The 27,849-nt window shown below is 40.7% G+C and overlaps 1 protein-coding gene across 1 annotated transcript; it reads right to left on the bottom strand.

Moving 5' to 3' along the window:
• LOC135700094 (uncharacterized) lies at positions 1-27,495 on the bottom strand. The gene is made up of 3 exons (XM_065220485.1): positions 27,221-27,495; positions 412-1,830; positions 1-148 (listed from the first exon to the last, which is right to left on the bottom strand). The coding sequence occupies exons 1-3, from the start codon at positions 27,493-27,495 to the stop codon at positions 1-3; spliced, it is 1,842 nt and encodes a 613-aa protein (XP_065076557.1).
• Positions 27,496-27,849: the final 354 nt, after the last annotated feature.

Raw genomic sequence — 27,849 nt, 5'->3', positions numbered from 1 at the left:
TCAAGATTGTAGTTGCTGGGTGAACTCCTGGGTGTTACTAACTGCTTTACTCTGGAACTGAATCGGCATACTCTGGAACTTGGAGGAACCAACTGTAGACACGATCTCTCGCATTTCATTCCCCGGTTTGTTTGGGGTTTGGGGAGACCTTTGTGTGAAAATCCGCCGATATAAGTTATGGGCAAATCACCCACAGCGCAGCTAATTATTGTTCAACTTACCCGTGCAGCAGCTGAATCCAAAAATGACCTTTCACCAACTGACAGGAAATGTGTAAGAAAAGTCATGACCTACCTAGTTATTATCCATCTCATATCTTCCCTCTCCTTTCGTATAAAAGTTATAAAAAGTATTTTTAAACAATAATTAATGATAATAAATTACTGAATCTTGATCCACCGCTTCTGTTACCTCAATCCCAGGTCCCGCAGCATAGCCTTCACCCGGTGCTTGATGATCGGTATGCCATCCGCCGAGTACAACTCGCGTCCTGTAATGATGAACAGTTCTTTGAACTGCTGCGTCCGGTGGGTCAGCTTTCTGGCGTGCTCTGTTGGGAAAATCTCTAAACACTGCAGCGCTTCCTCAGAGTGTGGATAGTGCAAATCCAACACGTCCACATTGTTCAGCGTCAGCTTGTGCACCTCCATGATGGCATTCGAGGCCTTACTGCTGTACATATCGATTTTGGTTCGATGAAGACTGGCAACCTGGACATAGTACTCGGCCACCCCGGCCATGCCCCACTGAATGGCATTCCGTGCCTTCTCGTGGCATTCGTTTTTCAGTTCCTGGTGGTCCTGGGACATATTGCGGCATTCTTCGGCCGTTTTCAAGTGAAGATTGATGTCGTCTTCGCTGGATGACGGTACCTGCTCGACCGTTGGAGGTGGCGACGTTGAGGACGAAGGAAGTGCTTTCTGTTTTTCGGCTTCTGCTCGCTTCATAAGGGCTTCCCGTTTGCGGGCGATTTGGTTTCTCAGCTCTTCCGGGATGGAATTGTTTAAGACGGTTATAGCGTCGCTGAATTTGTGGGCATATAGGATTTCTGCCAGGACTTTCTCGTCAATGATAGGATACATTTCGGCTAGCTTTTGACGAGTCATATGCGAGGCCAGATCTTGCGGAGCTTGCTTAGCCCAGCCGTTGATTTCTCTTCGGTACGCCGTTAGGGCGTACTCCATTTCCATAATGTCGTTCAGGCTGGGGGAATCCTCGATGGTCATTTTGAACAAAACGGGATACTTTTCCTTCGCTTCCATTTGCTGTGCCAATCGAGCATATTTTTTTTTTTCATAAAATCTTGTTTTTCCCCTACAGCTGTACATGGAATCCAAGAACGACAAATACAACTGTTCTGCCATTTCGGTAGCCATGAAAACCTTTGTTCGTTCATTGGTTAGTTCGTCTAAGGAGATGGTACCCGAGCCATGCTTATCCTTGAAAGTGGCGTGTAGCTTGCTTATGAGATTAACGGTAGACCGATCGATTTCGTAACCCCCTCCACCACCACCACTACCGGAGGGATCACCGGAAGGCACTTGCAATACCATTGTTTCATTGCAATCACATTCAATCGCGAGTAGGCCGCCAACCTCACCGGCTTCCAAATTATCCGCTGTCTCGAATTCGTATGCCTTTTGCTCTTCTAGCAACAGATTTGCTGTCCAATCACCGTGCCCATTGCAGTTCTCGAACAAATCCCACAGATACTGGACCGGAATCTGGGGATAGAGGATGCAAATTTCCGAGAAGCTAGTGTTTTCATTTTTGCATCCTCGTCTGTGCCTGACCAGAGCAATCCGTTTCTTTTCCGATTTCTTCTTTTTCCTGGGCTCGACCGACGTCACACCTGTGAAAATCCGTCCTCACTCGTTTTCTCAGAACGGCCGTCCCGGTCGCGTTCAAATTTCCAATTTTCCTTGCAAGTGGGTGATTTGCCCTTTATTATCTATCGGTGGTCTCCAAGATTCCAAGTTCGTCTCCTGGCAGGATTGCCAGAAATGTCAAAATCCGCCGATATTAGTTATGGGCAAATCACCCACGGCGCAACTAATGATTGTTCAATTTACCCGTGCAGCAGCTGAATCCAAAAATGACCTTTCACCAACTGACAGGAAATGTGTAAGAAAAGTCATGACCTACCTAGTTATTATCCATCTTATACTTTGATCCTGGGTTGAATGGGATTGCGTACCGTAAACGACCTGCTTCATCTCCTAATATCAATTTGCACTCCTTCAGTGCTTTCTCTACGCGTTTCACTTTGTTCTGTAAGGGGTCTACTCGAAGCTGTCTATACGGTCCGTTGTTAATCTTCGTTGTCATCTGATTGTCGTAATCGTCCTTGTCCATGATAACGACCGCGTTTCCCTTGTCTGCTTTTACGTAGTATACTGCTTAATTTTTCAGCTCCTTTACAATCCGAATTTCTTTTTCGTTGGCACGACCTTGTTCCTGACCGTCCTTGATTATGTTCGATGTGATAGTCCTAACCGTACTCTGTGATGATGTTGGAAGTGTCTTGGTAATCGCTGTTTCTACGTAAATGGTGATCTGCTCCACGTCTTGCTTGGTTGTAACCGCGTATCCTAGCCCCTTGTTGATCAGCAAACAACGTAATTCAACTTTACTCAACAGGGATCAAGGAAAGGGACACACATTGCTTTTCAAATTACTTACTAGGACACATCAACGAGTAAACAGTGGAGTACCTGGTCCTACAAGAAATTAAATTAAATTTTACCTAGCTTCTAAGTGAAAATGTACCTGTGTTAATATATATTCGGTAAATGCGATGCTTTTCTTCACTCGAGTATTAGTACAAGACACTGAAGAAGATGTGCTTCAATCTTCAGAGAAGTTCTATAAACTTCAAGAAAATTCTGCCAACTTCAGGGACGTTTTCTGACCTTCCAGGGAGTTTAATGTTCTCCTGGTAAGTTCAATTTCAGCAAACCTTTAAATTGTCTGTGAACCACAGGAAAAATTTACTTCCCACTGCATGCCTTAGAAAACAGGTTAAATAGAGAGAATGTGATATCTCTTTCTCTTTTACGCTTCCCTTAATGTGATCGAGGGCATGAGAAGGTTGGAAGGGCGTAAAAATGTTGAGAGTTTGCCACCTAAAAAATACCGTGAGAACGGCTCACGCATATTACATTGCCGTTTACCGATATAAAAACTTGAAAGGACAGCCCCATGGGGTTGTACCATGTTGTACGCAATGGTGACGTAGGACTACGTGGTCTTACATCATAAATGTTATTTGTTAACTGCAGCAGGAGCTTTTGAGCTGGATTCTCTCTGCTTATACTCTTTAATATAACTATGATTGCCCTGAAAAGAACCATTTGATATGAATTTTAGTTGGGACATGTCCAGAAATTTAACTCTTTTGGGAAATCTTGATGGCCCTGAAAACGACCGATGGTAGTACAGGCTTAAAGCTTTTGGAAGCTGATGATGATGTGTAGGCAGCTGGATCAGCAAATCGGATCGGACAATCCCATATTCTTTGGTTCAATGATTGGGCACTTGCAAGAGTCTCGGACCGTCTGCTGCTTTTCAGTTTTCTCGTTAAACTCCTTCTTTCAACAAGTTGGTCAATCTTAGCATTAAGCAGAAAGACGCTAAACACATTTTATTCGGCGAAATTATGATCCTGTTTCACGTCATGCTTCTTCTCTATTGCTGTTCAGATAAATTAGTAATTTTATCTATTTTCTCTACTGTGCTAAATCAAACGAGTAGAAATAAGAAGGGATGTCGGTTGTGCGCTCGAATAATTGCAAATTCGATAAATATTTAATTAAATAGCTGGAAAAATCTTTGCGATTGATCATTAATCGAATAATTTGACTTTCAGGCATCCCTAGAAAATAGTGCGATTTCATGTTTTTTTTGTGGTCCTTCGAAAATGTCGACCAGCAGAATTGCACAGCAAGTGCAACCCAAGAACTTGTTTTCATTGTTATGACGACGACTGAAGTAAGGGGCTTAGAAGCAGAGGGGTGATAGGCAATTCTCTTCATCGCTTTCCTCTTTTGATGACCATGGCTTCACTAAGCTATTTCGCACTATTTCTTCTAAGCTCTTCTATCATCCAGAAAAACAAACCTATCAATGAATGTGTTTGCCGTCAAGTTATTGACGAAACAGAAGGTCGATAAAGAGAATCGATCGAAATCACCCCACCCCCAAGTTTGGTTACAAGATTACAACTCTGAAGAGCATTTTGTGCGGTCGTTTGGGGTGTGTGGTTCTGAATATGGCGATGTTAATAATAAAATGTTACGCAACTGCATCCTCCCTATTCGCACACGCCCGAAGATCTGAAGAACGATTATCTGATGACTGTGTTGGGGAAATAGCATATGCATGTGCATAATTGGTGGATTTATCAGTTCTTTTGACGCTTTTGGACAATGCTTGACATTTAACACTTTTTCAATAGTTTTTTGTTAAAAATCAACAGTTGATAGCATTGTTTTCGATGCGTGGAAATATTTCTGATTAATTGGTGATAAAATTATTGAAATTGTTCCAGGGGAAGCTGAGGTATTAACATTCAAAATCTTTCATAATTTCGTTACATGTTCCATTTTCGGTTTTCACAAAGTGTTCGCCCATATGGAAATCACAGACGTATTCCTACGTCAAAAATAGAGCAGTTTACGAAAATTGAGGTTCACAAGTATCCAGAAAAATGATGTTAACGAGAAGTTCAAACCTAACTCGACAGTCAAAGTTGTGTGGATGTGTAGATATTTATAAGAAAAAAACACTGCAGAAAAAAAAGATATTCATAAAAATTTGCAAATTATGTCTGACGCTGGTTTCTCCTGGGAAACGCAAGATAGAGCAGTTTGAGCATGTAGTGAAAACGGGATTGATTTTTTGGACTTACCTAACGTTGAAATGGTCACCCTAATGACAAAATAAAGAAAAACAGTTTGCGATGACGAACAAAACTTTAATTTTTACTAAATTCTGATATTCACTTTTTCGTTTTACAATGTAATGACTGGATTGTAGTAAATTTAGAGACTTAAACATTGCTTAATTATTTTATTAATTTGAACATTTAGATATCACGACAAAGTTACGATCACTTACAGTACGGAAGAGGAAACCTTACTGTATTATTGAAACTTAGTATTTTGAGAACTTTAATCCACTTTTGAATAATTTTCAGCTGAATTTGCTTAGATTCGTATACTCCTTTGTAAACGGCTAAGTATACTTCAAAACACATTTTTTTTTCAAAAAAAATCCAAGATGAAATATTTTAAAACCTTCACAGATTTGATTGTCAGGATCAATACTAACATTTACACACATATGATATATTTGTTACATTTGGCTTGAATGCCCTCAATGTGATCTTTAAACGTTAATTTTTGGTCAAGTAGTAATCCTAGATATTTCACTTGACTTGCCAAGAAATTGAAAATCCGTTCATAATGACTTTGTTGACTACTACTAGGTTTCAAAGTATAAGTTAAGTTTTGGAAGCGTTGGGAGAAAATCGGCGTGTCATCAGCGAACAAAGATTTGTGGCAACCCTGAGGTCAAAAGAGAAAATGTTTTACAAAATAGGCCCTAAATGCTACCCTGAGAATCTCCAACTCTAACAGGTAGTTGTTCAGATTTGGAATTTTGATAATTTACCTGCAGAGATCTGTCAGTTAAGTAATTTTGAACTTGTTTCATAATATATAGTGGAACATCATATCTTCATGTCGAACACTGTCGAATGCTTTTGATATGCCTCGAAGAGCAACTCCAGTTGAAAAGCCATCAAATTTGTTTGAACGCATTAAATTTGTAACTCTTAAGAGTTAATGAGAAGTTGAATGCCCATGGCGAAATCCAAACTGTTCATGCGTAAATATTGAGTTCGAATTGATGAGAAGCATCGTTCTATTCAAAATCATCTTTTAAAAAAGGATCCTTATTGATGAAAGGAAACTTATTGGACGGTAGCTAAACGCATCAGCAGGAGTTTTATCTAGTTCCAAAATTGGAACAACTTTTGCATTTTTCCGTTTTTCAGGAAAGTATATCAGATTAAAACGCTTGTTAAATAGTTTTACCCAGAAAACCAAGGTTGGAAGTTGTTTGATGAAGATATAGAAACTTCCATCATCACCCAGAGCTTCATATTATGAAAATGTTTAGTTATAGATCTTACCTCGTCCAAATCAGTCCCCCAGGAATCATAATCCCGAGCAATTTGATTCTCAATATGACTAGTAGGACCCAATCTGCAATTATGGTCACTCTCAAATTGCCTTTTCTGAGTTTGTGATCAAAATTTTATGACCTTATATATGCTATTATTTTTTTTTTTTTAGTTTCCAAAATGATTTGGAGCTCGGGTCTAATTTCGAAACATTATTCAGGGCAGAGAATTGCATTTTAATTTGATTTTGCAAGTTCTGAAATTGCCTCCTACGGACATTTTTCAGACGGATCAAGAGCTGAAGATCTTCGTCTATTAAAACTGAATCAAATTTAACTTCGCATTTTGGTAATGAGGCAGCTCTTGATTCATCTATTAAAGTAGTCATTGATTTAAGAGCATATTTGGCTTGCAAAGGAATATTGGGACCAAAGATATATTCCAACAACAATTTAAAATCTCGCTTTCGAAAAAAAAAATTGCAATGTTCCAGTATAAAAATGAGCAATTTTGGACCAATTATTCAATGCTTTAACTTAAAAACTCAGACCTCTAAGACAAACAAATGAAATGAATTGTGAGACTTGGAATCATGTTCATCATCATGTAAGTTTCACAGTCCAAGAAAATTTGATATGCTTCTGAAACGTAAATGGCATTTTATGATCTTAGACATCGATTTTTTTTAATCTGTTCTTGGATTTTTTTTGATCTCAAATATCAAGTCCAGAAAAAATACAATTTAAAGGAACTATGAAAAGAATTCAAGATTTTGTGACATCATTCTTTCTTGAAGTTTGGAGAAATACTACCGAGTTTCAAAAAGCTTCCAAAATTCTAGTCTTTGAAAAAATGTCTAGAGCATGAAATTTTTCCTATGCTATTTTTCGAAACCAAAGGCTAGGAAATCTTTCAAAATCATGTTGAAATTGTCTACGACTATTTTGAGATCACAGGCAAGGGTCTGGACTAATATTGATGATAACAGACTTGAATGTCTAGATTTCGGAGTTGAAAATCTAAATATGAGTTATTCCATCAACATCAATCGAAAACATTGTCATGCGAAATTTCATAAAATTCTCACGGTAAACGTTGCAGAAATATCTTGGAACACTCTTTGGTAAATTTACTTCAGAACTATTCTTCAACTTTGCTCTGAATTTCGGAACTTTTAAATTTAATTCTCTCTAGCGATTTTTATGTATTCTTTGAAATTCCTTTAAAATTCTACTCAGAACTCCCTTGGACATGATCCCATAAATTTCTTGAATTCTTCAGAACACAACTGTTATCAAAATGCCTCCTAAATTCTTCCCAGAATTTTCTGGGAATCCTATCAGAGATTTGCTTGAATTACTAATCAGAATTGCCCGTTATTTGATTCTCCTGGAATAATTCTAATTATTTTCAAAATATCTCCGGAAGTTGGTTACCTTGGTATTCTTCACGGGATTCTTTTAAAAATCAACTCAGGATTTTCATTTAAAGTTCATTAATTTCATTTAATTATTTCATACTGCTACTATTTATTTATTTAATTACCGGATTATTTTCAGATGCTTATGGTAGTGAAATGTATCAAGCAATTGAGTGCCTTTTATTATGTTTATTTCCTACTGCTAATAAAAAAATATAAACAGAAGAAAGAAAGTTGAGTATGGTGATACACATTCTCATCAAAATTAATAATATGGAGTTGATTTTCAGCATATCAGTTATCATGTCAATTCATTATTTTTGTAAAAATTCCATTTAAGGAGCAGTAATGGTACCTCAGTCTAATTTACTAGCATTTCCGTTAGAATTATGTTGGCTAGAATTTTTATTTCGATTTCTACCAGCTGAAATAGCAGCAATGGTAGCTCCTTTTACTTGCTGAACATTGTTAGCAGCAGGTATAGATGAAGAATTTGAAGCAGGGGTGATGTTTGTACCTAAGGTTACGAATGTAGAATTTGTTCCTCATGGACCGTTGTTAACAGCATAGAAATAAGAACCTGTTCATGAACATGGAGTGTTTCCTACCTGTCGCTTAGATCGAGATTGTAGGATTGCTTTTGTTTTCTTCCATTCCCAAAAATAGGGTTTGTGGTTTTCACCACAATTTTAATATTCAAATTTCTTAGGATCTTCCTTCATAGGACAGTCGTCCTTTGCGTGAGAGGAATCACCACAATTCATGCATTTAGCTGACATGTAGCAATTTTTTGTTCCGTGGCCCCATCTTTGGCACTTACAACACTGGGTGAGGTTTTGGAAATTTCCACCAATTTCCTGAAGTGTTCCGTGTGAAAAGCATGGAAATCAGAAGAGGTTATCACAATAGGGAGGACCTTTTCCTTCTAAGCATTAAGCCAGGAGTGTTTAATGGAATTTTCCCCTTCATCAGAAGGGGATCAAGAGATTGCCATTTTTGCGTTTAGATGGAGAAAGTTTCTCCAAATCTACTTCCAAGCAGATTACTATAATAATTTGAAGATAAAATTTTCAAGTCGATGTTCAAGCAGGATTACCTTGGATACGATCGAAGAGGAATAAGAATTGAACAAGAAAGAAAAAGTGCAGGTAATATTGAGCACTGAGAAGTGCTGTTTAAGTTTTTTGTAGCTTTGGGTAGCAGTAACACTCCCTTCAGCAAAAAGAAAATAGATCCACACGACAAGAGAGCACGATGCGGACTAACAATTTACAGTGATTGCAGCTTGATCACAGTAGTTGATTGTTCTGTCAGTGTCGGTAAATCCATACCGTCTCATTGATGTGCCGTCATCGAGGAAGACTAGGGATGTGGCCAAAAATTCGGTGCCAGCCGTAGTACCGTCCGGATGATCCGTCTGCGAGCAGGCTACCGGTCATTCCGTGCCTCCAAGCAATAGAACAGGATGGTGAAGCAGTGACTAGAATACGCGCCTGGAAGTTGTACGACCGGGTTCTGACGAAGTACAAAGGATGCCTTCTCATGGACGACAAAATCTTTGTCAAGATGGATTTTAGACAGGTTCGCCGATAAAAGTTTTATCTGGCCGCAGCACGGGGGGATTTCCTCATCAAATTCAAGTTTATTAAATTTACCCGGAAACAGATGATTTGCATCTGTGGGCTTAAAACCCAGCTTTTCATCACCAACAAAACACCACTGGTGCCGCTTACTAATGAACCTTTTCTGAATACATCAAAACTTCCCAAAAGTTCTCGAAAAATTCCTTAAGTGTTAGAAAACTGCCGTCAAGAACTCTGAATGATCCTGATCTTTACTGGAGATTTCTGATTGTTCCAGAATTTATATATATTTTCTATATTTCTCCAGAAGTACATAAATTTGGTCTTTCCTGAAGTTCCCACGATTTACCTGATGCTAATTGAAATATCTTGAATATTTTCAATCTTTCCTGAAATTCCAATACTCCCCTGAAGAGCTCAAAATTTCTCTGATAATCTTGGAACTTCCTTCCCATTTTCTGATTTTTCTCTATAATTCTACCGAAGTTTTCTGATTTTCAATGAACCTGTTGAATTTTTTCAGAAATTATCGGAGTATCCCAACATTCTCGGAGCTTCCCTAAACATTTGTGATATAAATGCAAAATATGGTAAGTATCGAAAGTGATTGGAATTGACATTGGGTATTTGGTCTACGATACCCTGCTGGTTGTAACTTCTATTAGGTCAAGAATGATAAAAGGTAGTGTGTAAAATTCATATTAATCATGCAATATGAATTTGTCCAATCACTCTGTTCGGAACATAACACCACTGCGACCAGTAATTTGATCTATTGTAGTGTATCCCGTATCCTTAGTTTAGTGCGTGTCGTATTGATATAGTTGTCATTCTTACCTTTCTCGCAAGGAACTGACTCTAATTGAAAGGTCCCGCTATTTATACGCTTCGAAGAGTAAAAGCACCCTCCAAAGGTGCACCTCTTTGTCAGTTAAAATTGGATTCCTTAGCAAAAAAAAAATTTAGCAATGACACCGATAATGGTAATGACCACGACCATAATCTAAGCAGGCCACTGTCGATGTGGTTCGAGCGACCGTCTTTTTACTCGGCCGCAACCATTGTGTGGTCCTCCTCATTGTTCTTCATCAGCAGTTCTTTCGGTCGATGCGATGTCGACTTTGGAAAGTAACCGTATCGTGATGAGTGTGTTAGTGATGACCCCGTTTTGCGTTCATTGCTGCAATTGAAGTGCTCTGCCCTCCGTTGGCAATACGGTCATACAATGAAACCACTGGAAGCGGCTCCCGTTCTGATGGAGGAGGCTTTTTGGATAGCGGAAGATAAAGTGTTTATTGTGTTGTACCTTTTGACTATAATTTTAAGATGTATTGTACAATGAACATGAATCCTCGGCTGTGTTAAGTAAATTCAATTAAACCTTATCAAATAAATTAATAAACTTCCGATAATGACCATGCATCAGATCCCTAGTCTAAACACTTCAAACTAGGGAGCAGCGAATAGAAGATTGGGAATTACATAGATGAAGACTAATTAACTCATTTTTCCTTGTTTCAAGATCATCCTCGGTGGACACACAGAGTCTTGTCATAATCAACAAGGCATAAAAAGTATCAAGATGAAGATGAGTTCTTCTGATTACTGGAAACTCCGGTTCCCTTAGTTTAAAGTGGTCAGGACTCGGAATCGGTGGTAGGTCTTACATCCCGTATCGCACAACGAAAAATGCATTCTCATACAAACATTCCGAAGCCTTTTGTATTTAGCCAGATCAGACTAGTAATCAATCAACCTAATGGCTATTCGGGTAATGACCTTCGGCCTAATGATCCAGCATCTGAGCACACAGTGTTCTAAATGGACGCCCGAGTATTGCTCTATGCATTGTGGTGCACAGTTTTTAATCAGTAGTTTTGACCAATGAAAAAAAAAATGTCCATGGCTAACCCTCATGACATCGTTTACAAACCGTATATTAAGGTGGTTTGCAACCCCCTTTTTGCCATTTTGTGTCGATTTGCATTAAATTCCACAACATTTTATAAAAAAATTAATGTTTAAAACGTTCGGACATTAAAATATTTAGAGTTTGAAGAGCTGATTGATGATTAAAATTTAAACCTCTACCCAGTGATGGAAAAGTTCGCAAAAAATCACTATGACTCACGATTTTTTCCCTTGGTGAACTTCGTGAAATATCGCGAACTTTTCCAACACTGCCTCTACCAACAACCATCAAACTGCCATCACTATCAACGACAGAAAAACGAACAGAGCACCCCACGATTGCATGGAAACAAAGCATTTGCATAATAAATTCACTTCCTCAAATTCGCAGTAATCCAAAGCCGATAGCAATGACTACCTCATTGAAAGGCAGCTTGAACAGCCTGATGCGTTCATTTCACGATTCGCTTGCTCTTCTGTTTTCACTTTCTCGCCAGATGTATTTGTACTCATTTTTTAAACGTAAACCGAAGCTCCACTATTATGTAACTTCCCATTTCCAAATGTCTAGTGGCTACTCGTGATTTCAAGTGGAAAATGGTCACCCATCACATCCCTATCAACTTGTCCATCGGACTTTCGCTAAAAGTGTATCCAACTGATTTTGGTTTTATCATGGTCTTGTAGACCATGATCCGTACTTGAATAGTACTTTGAAGCCTAGATAAAACTTGAATGTTGCCTGGGTAGTAAACTAATTTAAATTTTCAATTAAAACTTTATCAATCAACTTCGTTTCGTTTCTGATTTCAACCATTGTCAAACAACTGGCAGAGGCAATGGGAGAAATTCATTCTGACCTTCTTTTCACTTTATTGCTAGGCTGCACTATTGCTGGAGGAAACGGACGCCGAACCCCACTTCATACTTTTCATTTCAGGAAAAGGGTTTCCATGCAAAAGTAGCACACCCAGTCCGTCGACCGGGGTTCGGACGAACGCCCACATTTTAACCTCGCCAGCAGAAACCGATCGTTCACAGAGATACTGATTTTAAAATCAATTGAATTTAAAATAAATTTTCCACGCCAACAAAGACAAGAGTAGTTTCCTTTGGGTCGGTCGGTTCGTGGTTGAAATTGAAATCGGGGGAAGGTCTTCTGCCAGTGCCAGTGGTCACCCTCCTGACAAGCAGAAAAGGGGTACTTCTCAAGCAGTTGAACAGTTGAAATCGATATAAATAATTCAATATGATGTACCCTTTTCAACCAACCGACTGCGACTGTGAGTGATATACAATTTTCCCTTCAACGTGATTTGCGCAAGTGATATAAGGCTACATCATGGCCAATGACCACATCACCGGAGTAAATTCTCCAATTACGTAAGTGAAGAGTTGCTGCTAGCTCGCTGAAAATTCTAATTTCGTTTGCCGTACCTGCAAACGACAGTTCTACTAACCAAATCCCATATATTTTCTCATAATTGTTCGGTATCCACACCGTCACCGGTAATTATTTAGCGAAAGATTTACAACCCAACCCAACAACTCACCGCACATACCTGAAGTCCCCTGAAAGTTACGACATTTTCTCCAACCCCTGTGCTTAATTTCACAGTCTCAAAACGATCTACAACAGAAACAGCGTCTGCATCGAACGTAGAAGGAGGAAAAGAAATCGGGGGGAGGCGTGTGGCTAATGTTATTTTTACAATCCCGCGAACCCGCGATGGAAGGTGGCAAAGTAAACATTTCAGTTCGGTATTATGGCTTATGGCAACACATCTCCTTCACGGACCCATTACTTGCATCGACCATCGTCGTCGCAAGCCGTCAGTTGGTTGCATTCTCGCTATCTAATAACTATACTACCGGTTTCGAAGGGATGGAATTTTATGATCCCTTAAATTGATGGTGCGGCAGCAGAAAGGGATCACGAACTGCGGTGTGCTCGCTCGAATCACCCACGGGGTTGGGGCCTGTAATTTGCAGCTGATTTCTAATTTATCATCATATCTCCGGGCTGGCAGCAGGGTAATCGCCCGAACTGTGCAACTCAATGGGTTATTGTTTTAGCAAATATTGCAAAATTTATGCAGTTTGTTTGATTGTTTAATTCTAATATTCATCTGAGCTTGCCGGCGTTGCTAGATCGCTGATCGTCTCTACAAGTTCACTGCATCTCTGTCGGTATTTCTTGTACAACATACTCCGTGTCGATGATCACTCCGCAAACAGAAGGCAAATTATCCTTCACACTGCCTCTAATCTTGGGCAGACGAAGACTAGTGGTTCTTCCATATTTCTACATATCAAACTTGTGTTTTCCGGGAATCGCGTAACGGTTCTTCTCGGGAATTACCGGAATTCGGGAAATACTTTTATCCAGTAGCCAGATAGGTTTATCGGAATGTTCATCTAATTTAACTTCTGGCTCCATCTAGAATTTCCTTCAAACTTACAAGGAAGATCTTCCCAGACTTTTTTTTTATTTTTTATATATCATTAAAATATCATTTTGTTGTCAAGGCTCAATTGAATGACCTTTCGCGAAGCCGTATTTCAATGTATATTAACAATAGTGCTGTTGACTAAAGTTAGTAGGACGGGACCGAATACTCGTGGCTTACTCGAGGTTAAGAACTACAAAAACAGGTTGAAAAATAAAATCAAATTTTGAGGCCCAGCTGACTCAATTTGTGAACTGCTTGGGAGTTCAAATGCTTTTGATTAAGTTAGAAGCCAAACGTTTTATTTGTCAAAGTCTTGAAGCGAAATGAACTTCGATTATAATAAATTTCAAGTGGTCAAAAAGCGGCGCCGGTGGTGTAGTGGTAAGCGTGATTTCCTCTCACCCCAGCAGGCTTGGGTTCCATCTCAGTTGGCGCCGAAGTAAAGCCATTGGTCCCCGGTTCATGAATTGATGGGTCGATAGGTAGGGCCCAGGTGTGAGAGCTGCCTCCCTGGCGTCAGTAGCATTGGTGCTCAGCACGGAAAACAAAACAAATCAAGGAAAAAAAATAGGCCTAAGCGCAAAATAAAAGGACAATCTATTGATCCCTCTTCTGATAAAATTTATTTGATCAATCAATTTGATATACTCACAGATAATGAGAATGATGCATCATTCTTGAAAAATTCATGAAACATTCCCGGATTAATGCCAAGATGGAAAAAGTCCCCTCTATTGCGATTACCACTTCCAGTACCATGCTATTCGCATGGAACTTTTGAACTTCGTTAAAATCAATTTTTCACTTCAGATTGGCTGTCGGGACGAACGCTGAAACCTGCAACGGATCCAGATGACTTCTCAAGTGTCTTGTTTAGAAGCAAAACAATTTTTTTTACGAAACCAAAACTGAACGTCTGTTTAAGGTTTCTTTCCCAGTGGAGAATCGCTGGATCAAATCAAAGATGAATTGAAAAAATTACTTAGAGTTGAGCCATTTCAAGTAACCAAAATGAAAATGAAATCCTGTACCGGTGATTCGCACGACTACATAGCCATAAGTCTTTAAAAAAGCTAGCCTTATGCTCCATGTCCGAGAGAAGTGGGAACAGTTCAACAAGACTACTGGTGGACATCGAAATCAGAATTCTAGGCAACATAATTCTAACGGAAATTTTGATAATTTTGACTCAGGTAGCATTAGTGCTCCTTTATTGGAACTTTTAAAGAAATCATTTAACGACATGATAACTGATATGCTAAGAACTAACTCCATGTTTGATGCTATTAAAATTAGTTTTAAATTTGTCAAAAATATAACCATAACTTTGAAAATCAGTAATAGATTTTAAAACATTAAAGATTTTGAATTGGAATATTTGATCTATTAGAAATAATGAAGACGAGCTATTTAACTTTTTGACAGTTCATAACGCGCATATTGCCATTATAACTGAAATGTCACTTAAACCAGACCACGTGGTGGCGGTGGTATAGTAGTAAACGTGATTGCCTCTCACCCCAAAAGACCTGGGTTCAATCCCAGTTGGCGCCACCGGGATTTTCTGAGGCACAAAATCTCTGATCAAGCCTTCCTTCGGAAGGAAAGTAAAGCCGTTGGTCCCCGGTTCATGAGTTGATGGGTTGAAAGGTAGGGTTCAGGTGTGCAAGCTGCCTCCCTGGCGTCGATAGCATTGGTACTCAGTACGAAAAAAAACCTGACCTTATGGTCTTATGACTGCAATTTTTTTTCATTTATTGAAATGATCGTTATGGTGGAGCCTGTGGTGGCGTTGCCATGATTGTTCATAGACGAAGCAAACATAAATTCTTTCTTCATTTGAAATCAAAATTATTAAAACTTTGGGAGTTTCTGTTGAAACAAAATTTGGACAACTTACGCTTATAGCTGCCTATTGGCAATTCCAATGCGTAGGCCATCAAAAGAATTGTCTCAAGGGTGACCTTCAGAACCTTACCCGTCATAGGTCTAAATTCTTCATTATTGGTGATTTTAATGCAAAACAATGCTCAAAGCAATTCCAATGGTAATATTCTGTTTGATGATTGTTCTGCAGGTTATTACACTATTCAATATCCAAACAGTCCAACATGTTTTTCTTCTGCAAGAAATCCCTCAACTATTTATTTGGTCTTAACCGATTCATGTCAACTTAGTAGCCAATTGGTTACCCATGCTGACTTCGGTTCTGATCACCTTCCAGTAACTTTTGAAATATCCCAAAATTTCTAATCCCAACAGCTCTACTTTCAATTACCATAAAGTTACATGCAAACATCATGAATGCCAAATCATGAGTTTAATAAGTAAAACTTCCAGAGATCGCAAAATGTGAGCATGTTTGACTTGAAAACAAAAAATTTTACTACAAAACTCTCCAGATTTTTGTTTCAGTTTAAAATGTTTCATAAAACATAACAGAGATTGACGCAATATTTCGAGATCTTGGGCTAAGGCAATCTGTGAATCTTCTGAATTTATGTTTTATCAAGAGCCAGGAATTTTTTTTTTTCTAGATCTAGGATTTCAAGAAACATTCAAGATCACGAAGTAAGAGATTGAATCGAATGGAATGAAACCAAAACTTTTGATATTTCACCCCTGTTCATGACTAATTACGATTGCGGAATAGCCACTGAACCAAGAAAACCAGAAGAACTGGGTATCTAAAACAACTGGGAAAAATCAGGAAGTTACTGAGCATTCGATTGCAACTTTTAAATATTCGCTTATATCTTTGTTGATCGAGTTCTGTACGATTTCCTCATTTGAAAACTGATATGTACTTTCCAGAGATGAGTTCTTTTAGACCAATCTTCCGTCTGATAGTATTTCAAAGAAGAGGAAATCACAAGAGGATTGCCGCCTTGGATTGGGTACTGATACTGACCATTGATGCCGCCGTATCCGTATTCTACGACAACATCTATAAATCATCCAAGATACTGTTGCGGTGAAGACACGAAAATCTTGTTTGCAATTCCAACAACCTTGGTGGAATCCGCAATTGCGTAATCTACGTAACCGTCTGCGTAAAGCTCGAACACGTTACTTTCGTTCCCGGACCGCAGCAAACTGAAGCTAGTAGAAGCAGAGTATAATAGTTTGCAGGAAGCTCGCTTTCTGAGTACGTCGACCTTCTCCAGAGGGGTTTCAAGGAAAATCCATCGTCGTTCTGGTCTTTTATCAACTCTCGGAAAAGATCAGCTGGTATTCCCGTGGACGTCACCTACGGTAGTAAAAGCTTCACCACCGACATCGCTTCTGCTGACCTTTTCGCTGACTTTTTCCGAAGTGTTTTCGAACCCGATCAAACTCCTCCACCGCAGCAATACATTGATCAGCTACCAAGATACGACATTGTCCTTCAGTCAAGACGCTATTCTCAAAGCCCTTTGCTCAGTCGATCCATCGAAAGGTCCAGGCCCGGACCGCATTCCACCGTCTTTCGTCAAGAACTGTGCAGCATCGTTGGCCACTCCCGTTATGTCTATTTTCAATCGATTGGATGGCGTTTTTCCGGATGCCTGGAAGCTCACCTCAATTAAACCGATCTTCAAGTCCGGTAACATGCACAAAGTGGAAAATTACCGACTTATCTCGATCCTGAACTGCTTGGCCAAAGTTCTCGAAAGTCTTCTGCATGAGAAGTTGTATCCAGCTGTTCAACCCATAGTCTCAGAGTTTCAGCATGGATTCATGAAAACGCGCTCGACAGTCTCTAACTTGATGACTTACACGAACACTCTTATAGGTAGCATCGAGAAGCGTCAGCGAGTGGACTCCGTTTACATCGACTTCTCTAAGGCTTTTGACAAAGTCCCTCACGACCAAGCCATTATGAAGCTAAACCGCCTTGGTCTTCCACCGTGGATCGTTTGTTGGTTGAAATCATACTTATCATCCAGGAAGGCTTTCGTTAAGGTACGTGATTCCAGATCCGAGGTATTCCATATACCATCGGGGGTTCCACAAGGGAGTCACCTAGGACCTCTTATTTTAGTTCTGTTTATTAACGACGTTTGTGATATGCTAAGTTCCTGTAAGTTGCTATATGCGGATGATCTTAAGCTATACCGTGTGATCAAATCGATCGTGGATTGTTGCACACTACAAGTTTACATAGAACGATTGTCATCCTGGTGTCAGATGAATGGAATGCAAGCCAATGCTGCCAAATGCAAAGTGATTACCTTTACCCGCTCTCACTCTCCGATCATTTTTGATTACTCTATGAATCAATCGCCGCTGGAAAGGGTTAATGCCATTAAGGATCTTAGGCTAATCTTGAACAGCAAGCTACGGTTTAACAAGCACATATCCATGACAGTTGCAAAGGTCAACTCTATGCTAAGATTTTTGCGCCGCAATACTGCACAATTCGACAACGTGTACGCCCTGAAAGCGCTGTACTGCTCTATGGTCCGCAGTGTTCTTGAATATGGAGTACAAATTTGGGCTCCATATCATGCTGTTCATTTACTGCGCATCCAGAGAATCCAGAAACAGTTTATAAAGTTTGCATTACGACGTCTGCCATGGACAAATCCAGATAGCTTACCTCCGTACGAGCATAGATGTGCGCTTATTGGACTGCAAACACTAACAAATCGCCGAGTCTTTCTCCAGAGGATGTTCATATTTGACATCATTAGTAATCATATTGACTGCAGTTGTTTGCTTGGGAACATCAATTTCCATACTCCAGCTCGCCGTCTCTTTTTTTTTTTTCCTTTGGTTTGTTTTTTCCGTCGATCTTGTTTTCCGTGCTGAGCACCAATGCTACCGACGCGCCAGGAAGGTAGCTCCCACACCTGGACCCTACCTATCGACCCATCAACTCATGAACCGGGGACCAACAAATTTACTTCCCATCTGAAGGAAGTCGTGATCAGAGATGTTATGCCTCAGAACATCCCGGCGGCGCCGACTGGGACTGAACCCACGCTTACCACTACACCACCGTCGCCGTTAGCTCGCCGTCTCCGCAACTATTACTTTCTGTGGACTCCCGGATATCGTACTGCTTACAGTTATAACAATCCACTCGATAGATGTTGCAGACTGTTTAATGATGTGTGTGATGTTTTTGATTTTAATATAAGTATACCAGTTTTTAAGAATAGAATTAAGTCACTTTAAACAGTCTGCATGGCTTAAATGTCAAAAATGGTGTTTAAATAAATAAAAAAAAAAAAAAAAATATAAAAAAATCAGCTTTGAAATATAATGTCCTTTTCTTTTAACAAAAAGTCTCGAAACATTGTTTTTGACTATTGCATTTTAGGATTATTGGGGACTTCCTAAGCTCAGTCGGTAAAGCCTCAGCTACAATGCAAGACAATGATGAGGGTATCTGGGTTCAATTTCTGGTCCGGTCTAGGAAATTTTCGGGTTGGAAAATTAATCGAATTCCCTGGGCATAGAGTATGATTGTAATAACCACACAATTATACAATTGCAAAAATGGTACAGGCATAAAAAGCTCTCAAAAAGTAACTGTGGAACTGCATCTAGAACACTAAATTGAGAGCACGCACGTGATAAGCAATAATCTTGAAATATTAAGAAGAAGAAGAAGATTTTAGAAAACAAATATTTCAAATATATAAAAATATATTTAAATATATATAAATGCCCCAAATTTGGGCCCATGCATAAATTCAGCAATCGACTAAATTTTCAATAGTGACAAAAATATCCATTACTACCGTCCCAATGACGCGTTCATCTAGATAAAATTGATAAATAACACATTTTTAGCGATGGGCCCTATTTTAGACCCATAGGTCAATATTAGAACCCCTATAAAAAATTCAGATTTTCGAAACATTGTCCGAATCCAAAATCTTTGTTAGAAATTTGACGAAATGATTCACGTGAGAGTCCTTAAACAATCCTTAGTCTCAGTCACTTGATGTTTTGTTATATTTGGAATCTCAAATTTTATTTCTGAGACTGCGATCTCGACATCAAAAAATTTGAGTCTCAAAATATCGATTCCATCTTCTATGGACTAGTAAAGTCTTAGAAATAACTGTACAACTATCTTCGTATGGTACAATAATGGTAGCTAAATTTTCTCAAATGTATCTTCATCATTCTCTTTAATATAACCTTTAGAGATTATTTTGGCATCTTGCAATAATCTCAGAATTGTCTTGGAATTCTAGTCAGAGTTGTATAGGAATTTTCGTCAGCATTTTACTTGCCATTCCTTTAGAATTCACCTTTGTATTGCCTTAGTATATGCACCAAAATCCGTTGGAATTCTCCGTTGAGTTCTCATAAGATTCCCTTCAAAACGTTGGATTCTCTTTGGAATTTACCTTGTGATTCGTTTCAGAATAGTTTTGTAACTATTCTGAGAACTCGATTTCCTTGGAATTTTTCTCGAATTCACCCTTCGATACTTTAGTTTTGGTGGTCCAACGTCTCTCAAGATTGCACCAACGATTTGATGGTACGCCAACTAACTTAGACTTTATGAATATGTCTGGAGATGTTTTGGTGGTAAAGATATCGTGTAACGCTTTGCTTATCTTGTTGATTTGGTTTCTTGATCGATTTAGAAGTCTTCGAATATTTTTCCACCATGAAAATGGATCCTGAACGATGAATTTGGATTTATGAACATGTTTGGACTTGTTCTATAAGAAAGACCAGTGCTCAGGTTATTTAAAGGGCGAACACGAAATTATTGCGACACCGAAAATGTCATGCCAATTTTCTTATAATGTTTAGAATCAAACCAAAATTTTAGGGTAGTTTTATACATATATTTACTTCAAAAATCAAAAGAAAAGTTAATCGATGGAGCCTTGAGTGTAAAATTGAACGCATTTTCGCTTGATGCCCTCCATCAAAGTCTTTACAGTGTCATTCGATACCAGTTTCTCAGTTTTTTTTTCCATTTTCTTAACATGTCCTTCTCGTCTTTGACTGTCTTCTTGCTCTTCCGAAGTTCCCGCTTCATTATTGCCCAGTACTGCTCCACCGGGCGCAGCTCCGGACAGTTTGGCGGATTCATGTCCTTTGGAACAAAATGGACATAATTGGCCTCATACCACTCCAGGACACTTTTAGAATAGTGGCATGATGCCAAATCTGGCCAAAATAGCGGAGCTTCGCGTGCTGCTGCAAGAACGGCAAAAGGCGCTTCTCGAGGCACTCAGATTTGTAGATCTCGCCATTTACTGTGCCCTCTGTCACGAAAGGCTCACCCCTCAGTCCGCAAGAGCAGATGGCCTGCCAAATGAGATATTTGGAGGCGAACTTCGACATTTTCTTCTTCTTAAATTTGTCGTCCACATCGAACTTGCTCTTGCCGGTGAAAAACTCCAACCCTGGAATTTGCTTAAAATCGGCTTTTATATACGTTTCGTCGTCCATCACACAGCAGCCATATTTTGTCAGCATCTTCTCGTAGAGCTTCCGTGCCCGAGTTTTAGCCGTTGATTGTTGCCGCTCATTGCGGTTTGGGAAGTTCTGTACCTTGTATGTATGTAGTCCAGCTCTCTTCTTTGCATTCTGGACGTAGCTCTGCGACATGCCGATCTTTTTAGCCAAATCACGGCTTGAGACGTTGGGATTTGCTTTAATCATCCGCTTCACCTTTCCCTCCGTCTTTTTGTTCTCCGGTTCCGGTTTTCTTCCAGCTCCTTTGCCGTGGTCCAACGTCAACCGCTCCTGGAACCGCTTCAACACTCTGGAGACGGTTGAATGGTGAATGTTCAACATTTTTCCCAACTGCCGGTGCGACAGGTCAGGAAATTCCAGGTGTTTGGAAAGAATTTGTTCTCTCAACTCACGTTGGTTCACCTCCATTTTCGTTGAATCGAAAAACACGACTTCGAGTTTGACAGCATGTACACAATACACATCAATGAGAAAGTGTGCAAAATTTGGTTGATTTTTAACCAATGGTAAAAAAGTTATGCCCTGTTGAATGTGTCGCAATAATTTCGTGTTCGCCCTTTAGATATATTTTCAAGGGTTAGTTAGGATGGCCTGAAACATCCCAAACAATTATTTAAAGGCATAACATTGATGTTGTCGGCAGACACTTTCCGATAAAAGGCGGTGGAGAAAATCTTCAAGTTGACCGTTTAACGTGAGATGAATAAACTTCGGATGGCACAAAGAAATGTTCATCACTGGATAGCTTGTAGGGAACTGATCGTGATTTCAATTCTCGTTCGTTTTTCTGTCTGTAAGGTACATTTAATGGTTTGTGAATATTTATGTGTGTGATTTCAGTGTTAGCTGTCAATCCAAGAAGTGAATTCAAAGTAGCTTATATCCAAGGTAAGTATAATATAACAAATGGAACAGCTATTCCAGGTATGTGTATCAGGTAAATATTTCCGTGAAGTAAAGATCCGCAACATCACGGCCCCCGTTTAAGCACAGCATTCAACCGACCAAAGATGTGGTAGGTACATTGGTCAGTTGAGGTAAACCGTTCGATTTCGCTGTTGTTGTCAATCGGTAGCAGACAGAGCTCAGTTGTTGCACTACGACGAATTCCGGCTTGCGTGCGTACGTCCACGACTCGTACGATGTCATCCTTGCTCGGATATACGGAAACAATGTATCCGAGAGGCCATTTTCTGGACGGAGCCTTGTCACTCTTCACCAAAACCATTTCAGCGACCCTGAAGTCGGTAGGGATCTTCCTCCACTTTACTGGACGCTGATGCAGTAGGCCGATGTAGTCCTTAGACCAGCGTTTCCACAGTTGGCACAGATGGCTCGCTGTGTCATCTGGAAGTGTGATAGGCGATTAATGGGAATGCTTGAATAGTCTGGCTCGGGAAGCCAGAAGGTTGGTTCGCCCAGAAGAAAGTGTGCACGAGTGAGCACGGAGAGGTTTTCCGGATGATTGGAGAGCGGAGTTAAAGGTCGGGAATTCATGATTCCTTCCGCTTGAGCGACTGCCGTGCGAAGGTCTTCAAAGTGGTAGTGTAATGAGCCAATTATCTTGAGGAGATGGTGCTTAATGTTCTTCACCGCGTCTTCCCACAGGCCAACGCAATGTGGTGCTCTTGAAGGAATAAACTGGAGATGGATTCCTATTTCCAGGCACTCGTTAGCCCATTCATTTGACTTCAGCTACTGGACGAGTTGCTGGCGCATCTCCTTTATCTCGCGAAACGCTGAACTAGGTGCTGTTGTCGCAATGTATAACGCGAACGCGACCGACACGACTTACAAAGCGCCTCAACGAGATGATGCACGCAGCAGTTGGCATCCCGGCGACGATGTCCAGCACAACGGCTTTGACAGCGCGCCGCTAGCAAGCCTCTAATGTGAACTGGAATGGAATAGAAAATCTTTGACAGTGGTTAGTCTACATATCTATAGAAAACAACTGTTGCAAGTTTGATCAAAGTAGTCGATCGCGTATAGAAATAACGTCAAATGGAACTCGGAAGACGAAAACATATTGTGCACAAACACCTGGAAAATCTGGAGTGGTCCGGTTCCAAGCTGGCGAAAGTGCTGAAGATAGGAAAAACAACAGTTTGACAAGTGCTTAAAACCTACAAGGAAACTCTGAATGTGGAAAGGAATCAGTGGAACTTCGAAAAAATTGGAACCTATTGTACGACCGTGTTGTGACGAAACACAAGTGCTGCTCTTTGATCGATGATGAAACTCTATTTTAAGTAGCTTCCCGGTCAAAAGTTTTACATCGCGACTGGACGTGGGGATGTGCCGGGAAGATTCAAGTTCGCGTTTGCCGACAAGTTCGCGAAGAAGGTCATGATTTGGCAAGCGTTTTATAGTTGTGGCCTGAAAACGGAACCATTCGTCACATCCTCGACGATGACATCCCAAGTTTACATCGAAGAATGCCTGAAAAAGCGTGTATTGCCGTTCATCCGCAAGCATAGGGGCAAAGTCATCTTTTGGCCCGATTTGGTCAGCTGCCACTACTCCATGGAAGATGGTTCTGGAGTGGTATGCTGCCAACAAGATTGATTTTGTACCCAAGCTAATGAGTCTTCCGAATTTCCCGGAATTTCGACCAATCGAAAAATACTGGGCAATTTCAGAGCAGCGACTTCGACGAAGCGGCGGGGTAGTCAAGGACATCCAGCAAATACGGGCAAAATGGAAGAAAGCGTTGATTCCGTGTCCGTTTCCACTGTGTGGGCGCTGATGGGTTTCATGAAGAGGAAGGTTCGAGATTTCGTTTGAACTAGATAAATGTAACCATCTAATGCTGTAACTTTGAAGTTTTAACAAAAGTACTGTAAAGTAATGGACTGTTTGAACTATATCGAATTACAAGTGTTTTTGTGCGTACCAACTTACTTTTAGTCAGCCTTTACACTGCAACCCAGACTTTTACCGAAGCGCCCCTTCCCGCGAGTTGACGAACGAGAAACAGCCCACAGAAATCTAATCCCGTGTGATCAAAGACCTTTGCTGGTTCTTCTTCTTCTTCTTCTTCTTCTTCTTCTTCTTCTTCTTCTTCTTCTTCTTCTTCTTCTTCTTCTTCTTCTTCTTCTTCTTCTTCTTCTTCTTCTTCTTCTTCTTCTTCTTCTTCGCATTTCAAGCTTATTGCATATCGCATATTAGCTTATTGCGTGCTCTCAACTTAGTGTTCTAGATGCACTTCCACAGTTGTTGAGAGCTTTCGATGCCTGTACCATTTTTGCATTGATATGATTGTGTGGCAAGTCCAATCATACTTCTATGCCCAGGGAAGTCGAGAAATTTTCCGACCCGAAAAATTCCTAGACCGAATCGGGAATCGAACCCAGCCACCTCCAGCATGGTCTTGCTTTGTAGCTGCGCCTTTATCGACTGAGCTAAGGGAGGCCTTTGCTGGTGTGATACGCTCAACCGGCAACGGTGCCATGTACGGACGGCAGCGGAAACATATCAAGCAACGATGGACTGTCCTTCGACGGGCCAAAAACGCTGCTTAATCGTCGCGTGCAGTTGAGTAGGCCCGGCATGAAGAGTTTGATGATGAATTGATTTGGCAATCATTTGACTTAAATCATGGCCAGCCGGCAGAGCCATTGGAAAACGACTGTTATACGATCCTGGTAGCTTAGTGAGTCGACCGTTCAGACGCAACAGCCCCACAGAGTCACGTATTAGATCAAGATTCTTAATTGGTTACTTGAACCGAGCATCCTAGAGCACGTTTTGTCCTCGAGGTTTAGCTTCCAGGTGATGTATTTCGGATTGGAAGGATGTGCGCTAAAGCTGGGCTTAGACAGGGCAAGTCAATTGATCAAGTCAGTTGAATTCAACTGACTTGAACGTGAATTGAACGTGTAAACAATGCCAGTCTAAACCCAGCTTAAGAAAAACAAACAAGGAATTTCAGCGCATCCTCATATTCCGTTAAGCTGGGTTTAGACTAGGCAAGTCAAATGATCAACTCAGTTGAATTGGCTTGAAAAGTTGAGCCTGGTTCAACTTTTTTCAATTCAAGGGAGTTGATCAAGTCACGTTCAATTCACGTTCAAGTCAGTTGAATTCAACTGACTTGATCAATTGATTTGCCCTGTCTAAACCCAGCTTTACCGTCAGAGCGTTCCGAGTAAGTTTGGATCAGCGAATCATCTGGAGCGAGAGTAGTAGTAGTAAAATTATGTTTATTTCTGTTGATTATGATAGTACATTGATTTAAAATTTTAACTATAAGCCTACCTGACTCTTCATCTTTGTTTCATTGCTGTTCTAATTTAATATTTGCGTTTTGGACTAGTTTACAGAATACCCCTCGGGGGTGTGTTTTGGTTGCATTTAAACATATTGATAAGCTACCTACTTAATCTAATGCTTAACCTGACGTGCCAGATTCCTAATGATCAGCTGATCGGATTGCCTACAGCAATCTCTGAACCATTGGATGGTAGCTGTTCTCCGTAATTCCAGCGTCTGAAGACCAGCCAGGTGATGGTGCTTAGAGTTCCTCATTCGTGGAGGACTGGTGAGGATCATTCTCAAAAACTTGTTTTGGATCCTTTGTAATTTGAAGTGATGGGAATTTGCGATACTCTCCCAGATTGGCACCGCGTATTCTTTTACAGGAAGGATTATTTGCTTATATACAGCAAGCTTGTTCTTCAGGGACAGAGTGGATCGCCTGTTGATGAGTGGATATAAGGATCTCATCAGAATGTTACATTTGGTTTATGTTTTGTGAATGTGTTCGCTGAAAAGCAGCTTGTTGTCGAGTGTAAGGCCGAGGTATACTACCTCTTTTGACCATTCCACCATTGTGCCGTTCAAGTTGATGTTGTTATTCTCAGACGGAACAAGTCTGGGTGATTTGGAATGAGGAAAGATGATGACCTGGCTCACTGCCGCGTTGATACGGATCTTCCAGCTGTTGAAGTATTCTAACTGAACATTTAGACCTCTCTGAAGTTTGGCGGTCAGAGCTCCGATGACCCTACCCTTAAAGATGATGGATGTGTCATCTGCGAACAGTGACAACGATCCACCATCAGGAAGAGCCGGCATATCGGAGGTGAACAGGTTGAACAAAATGGGGCCAAGGATGCTTCCCTGTGGGACACCCACACCGATGTGGAAAGCATCCGATGTGATGCCATTGAGAGAGACTCTGAATGTCCTGTCCGAGAGGTAATTTTTAATTATCTTCACTAGGATGATTGGAAGACCGTATCGCTGCAATTTGTAAACCAACCCATCATGCCAAACATTGTCGAACGCTTGTTACTCGAGTGAGCTGGTGAACAGTCGAGCGTCCTTTACGGAAGCCAAACTGCTCCTCGAGCAATATGTTGTTTTCCTCGGCAGATGCCAGAAGTCGATGGTAGACTGTTCTTTCGAACAGTTTGGATAACCCCGAGAGAAGGCTGATGGGTCGGTAGCTTGAAGGAGAGGATGGATCTTTCCCAGGTTTCCGGATGGGGATGACTTTAGCTGACTTCCAGCATAAGGGGATGCAGCCAAGCCTTAGGCACTGATTAAAAATCAGTGCCAGATGGTTGAAGAATCTAGAACTCAGGTGTTTGAGTTCCAAATTCAGGATTTGGTCGAAACCTGGGGCCTTTATATTTTTAGATTATCTGGTATAGACCAACGGTTCGTCAGTCGTAATCTCACATTCCACAGGAAAATTGTTAGGAATTCGATGGAGGTTGGTTGCATTTACCGCAACTGCAGTATCGTATGGACTAGGCATGTTCAGTCCGAGATTATGCGAGTTGACGAAGCCTTCTCTTCAGAGGTTATCAGATGAGCAACTGAATCATTGGGTTGATTCAACGGCACAAGTGGAGGAATGGGTCTTGACTTATTTTTAAGGATTTTGGTTACCTTAGCAACACACTTGTCACTGAACAATTGTGGTTACTTGTGTTCAACTTATTCCAGTCACAATCAAGTTGCAGCAACTCATTGTGGTGGAAGTGTGTTGCTTGGGTAGCTTCCAGAAAGGCTTTGGACAATCTGGGAGAGAGCTCATTTTGTTACTAAAGTCCTCATTTCTGAGGTCCATCATCCTGGCTTGGATTATTTTTGTTAGACGGTTGCAATGAGTCTTGAAGGCAGGCAGTTCAGTACGTTGGTACTGCCTACGCATGGTGTTACGGAGTCTGATTAAGTTTTTAGTGGGACTATCAAGGTTCAGAGTATTGCTCACCTGTCTGGATACAGGCACGTGTTGCTCCCTGGCTTGGGATATCGCCTCCTCCAAGGAACGCAGGCATCGGTCAACGTCTTCGGGGGTGTCCGGATGTACTTCGTGGTCGACGGAGGTGTCAATACCAATGCTTGGAATCGATTCCATTCAACATGATGGTAGTTTCGCCGGGATGCTTGAAATCTATTAGCCAAGAAGCCTTCTTCAGCCACCACCGGGTATTGGTCCGAGCTCAGCTCCTGGAATGCCACAGGTTGCGAGATGTTGTGTCCCATGTTGCTTACGAAGATTTTGATGGTCGCATGAACCCCAGACCAACTTAACCGGGTGGGAGTGCCAAGATGGTATAGAGGCCCTCTTGCAGGTCTTCACTCAGGATGGTGTCGTTTCGATTGCTCCGACCGTTGCCCCAAGTTTGGTGTTTTGCGTTTAGGTCGCCAGCGATGATGAAGTTTTCGCTCCTCCGGGTGAGTTTGATGATGTCTTTCCGGAGGGCCACTGACGACCCGTCCCTGATGTTGGTTTGATTGGGGCAGCAGACCGAGATGATGGCGATTGGGCCAAGTGATGTGTTCACCTCCGCTCCGATGGCTTCAATTGTTTTCAGCTGGAAGCTTGGCAGTAGCCAG

This window comes from Ochlerotatus camptorhynchus, unplaced genomic scaffold, assembly GCF_037179485.1.
Source record: "Ochlerotatus camptorhynchus isolate MF236.1 unplaced genomic scaffold, CSIRO-AGI_Acam_v1.1 ptg000128l, whole genome shotgun sequence".
NCBI classification, from domain to species: domain Eukaryota; kingdom Metazoa; phylum Arthropoda; class Insecta; order Diptera; family Culicidae; genus Ochlerotatus; species Ochlerotatus camptorhynchus.
Note: the sequence above shows the minus strand (reverse complement) of the source record. Positions and strands in the feature narration are given on the sequence as shown.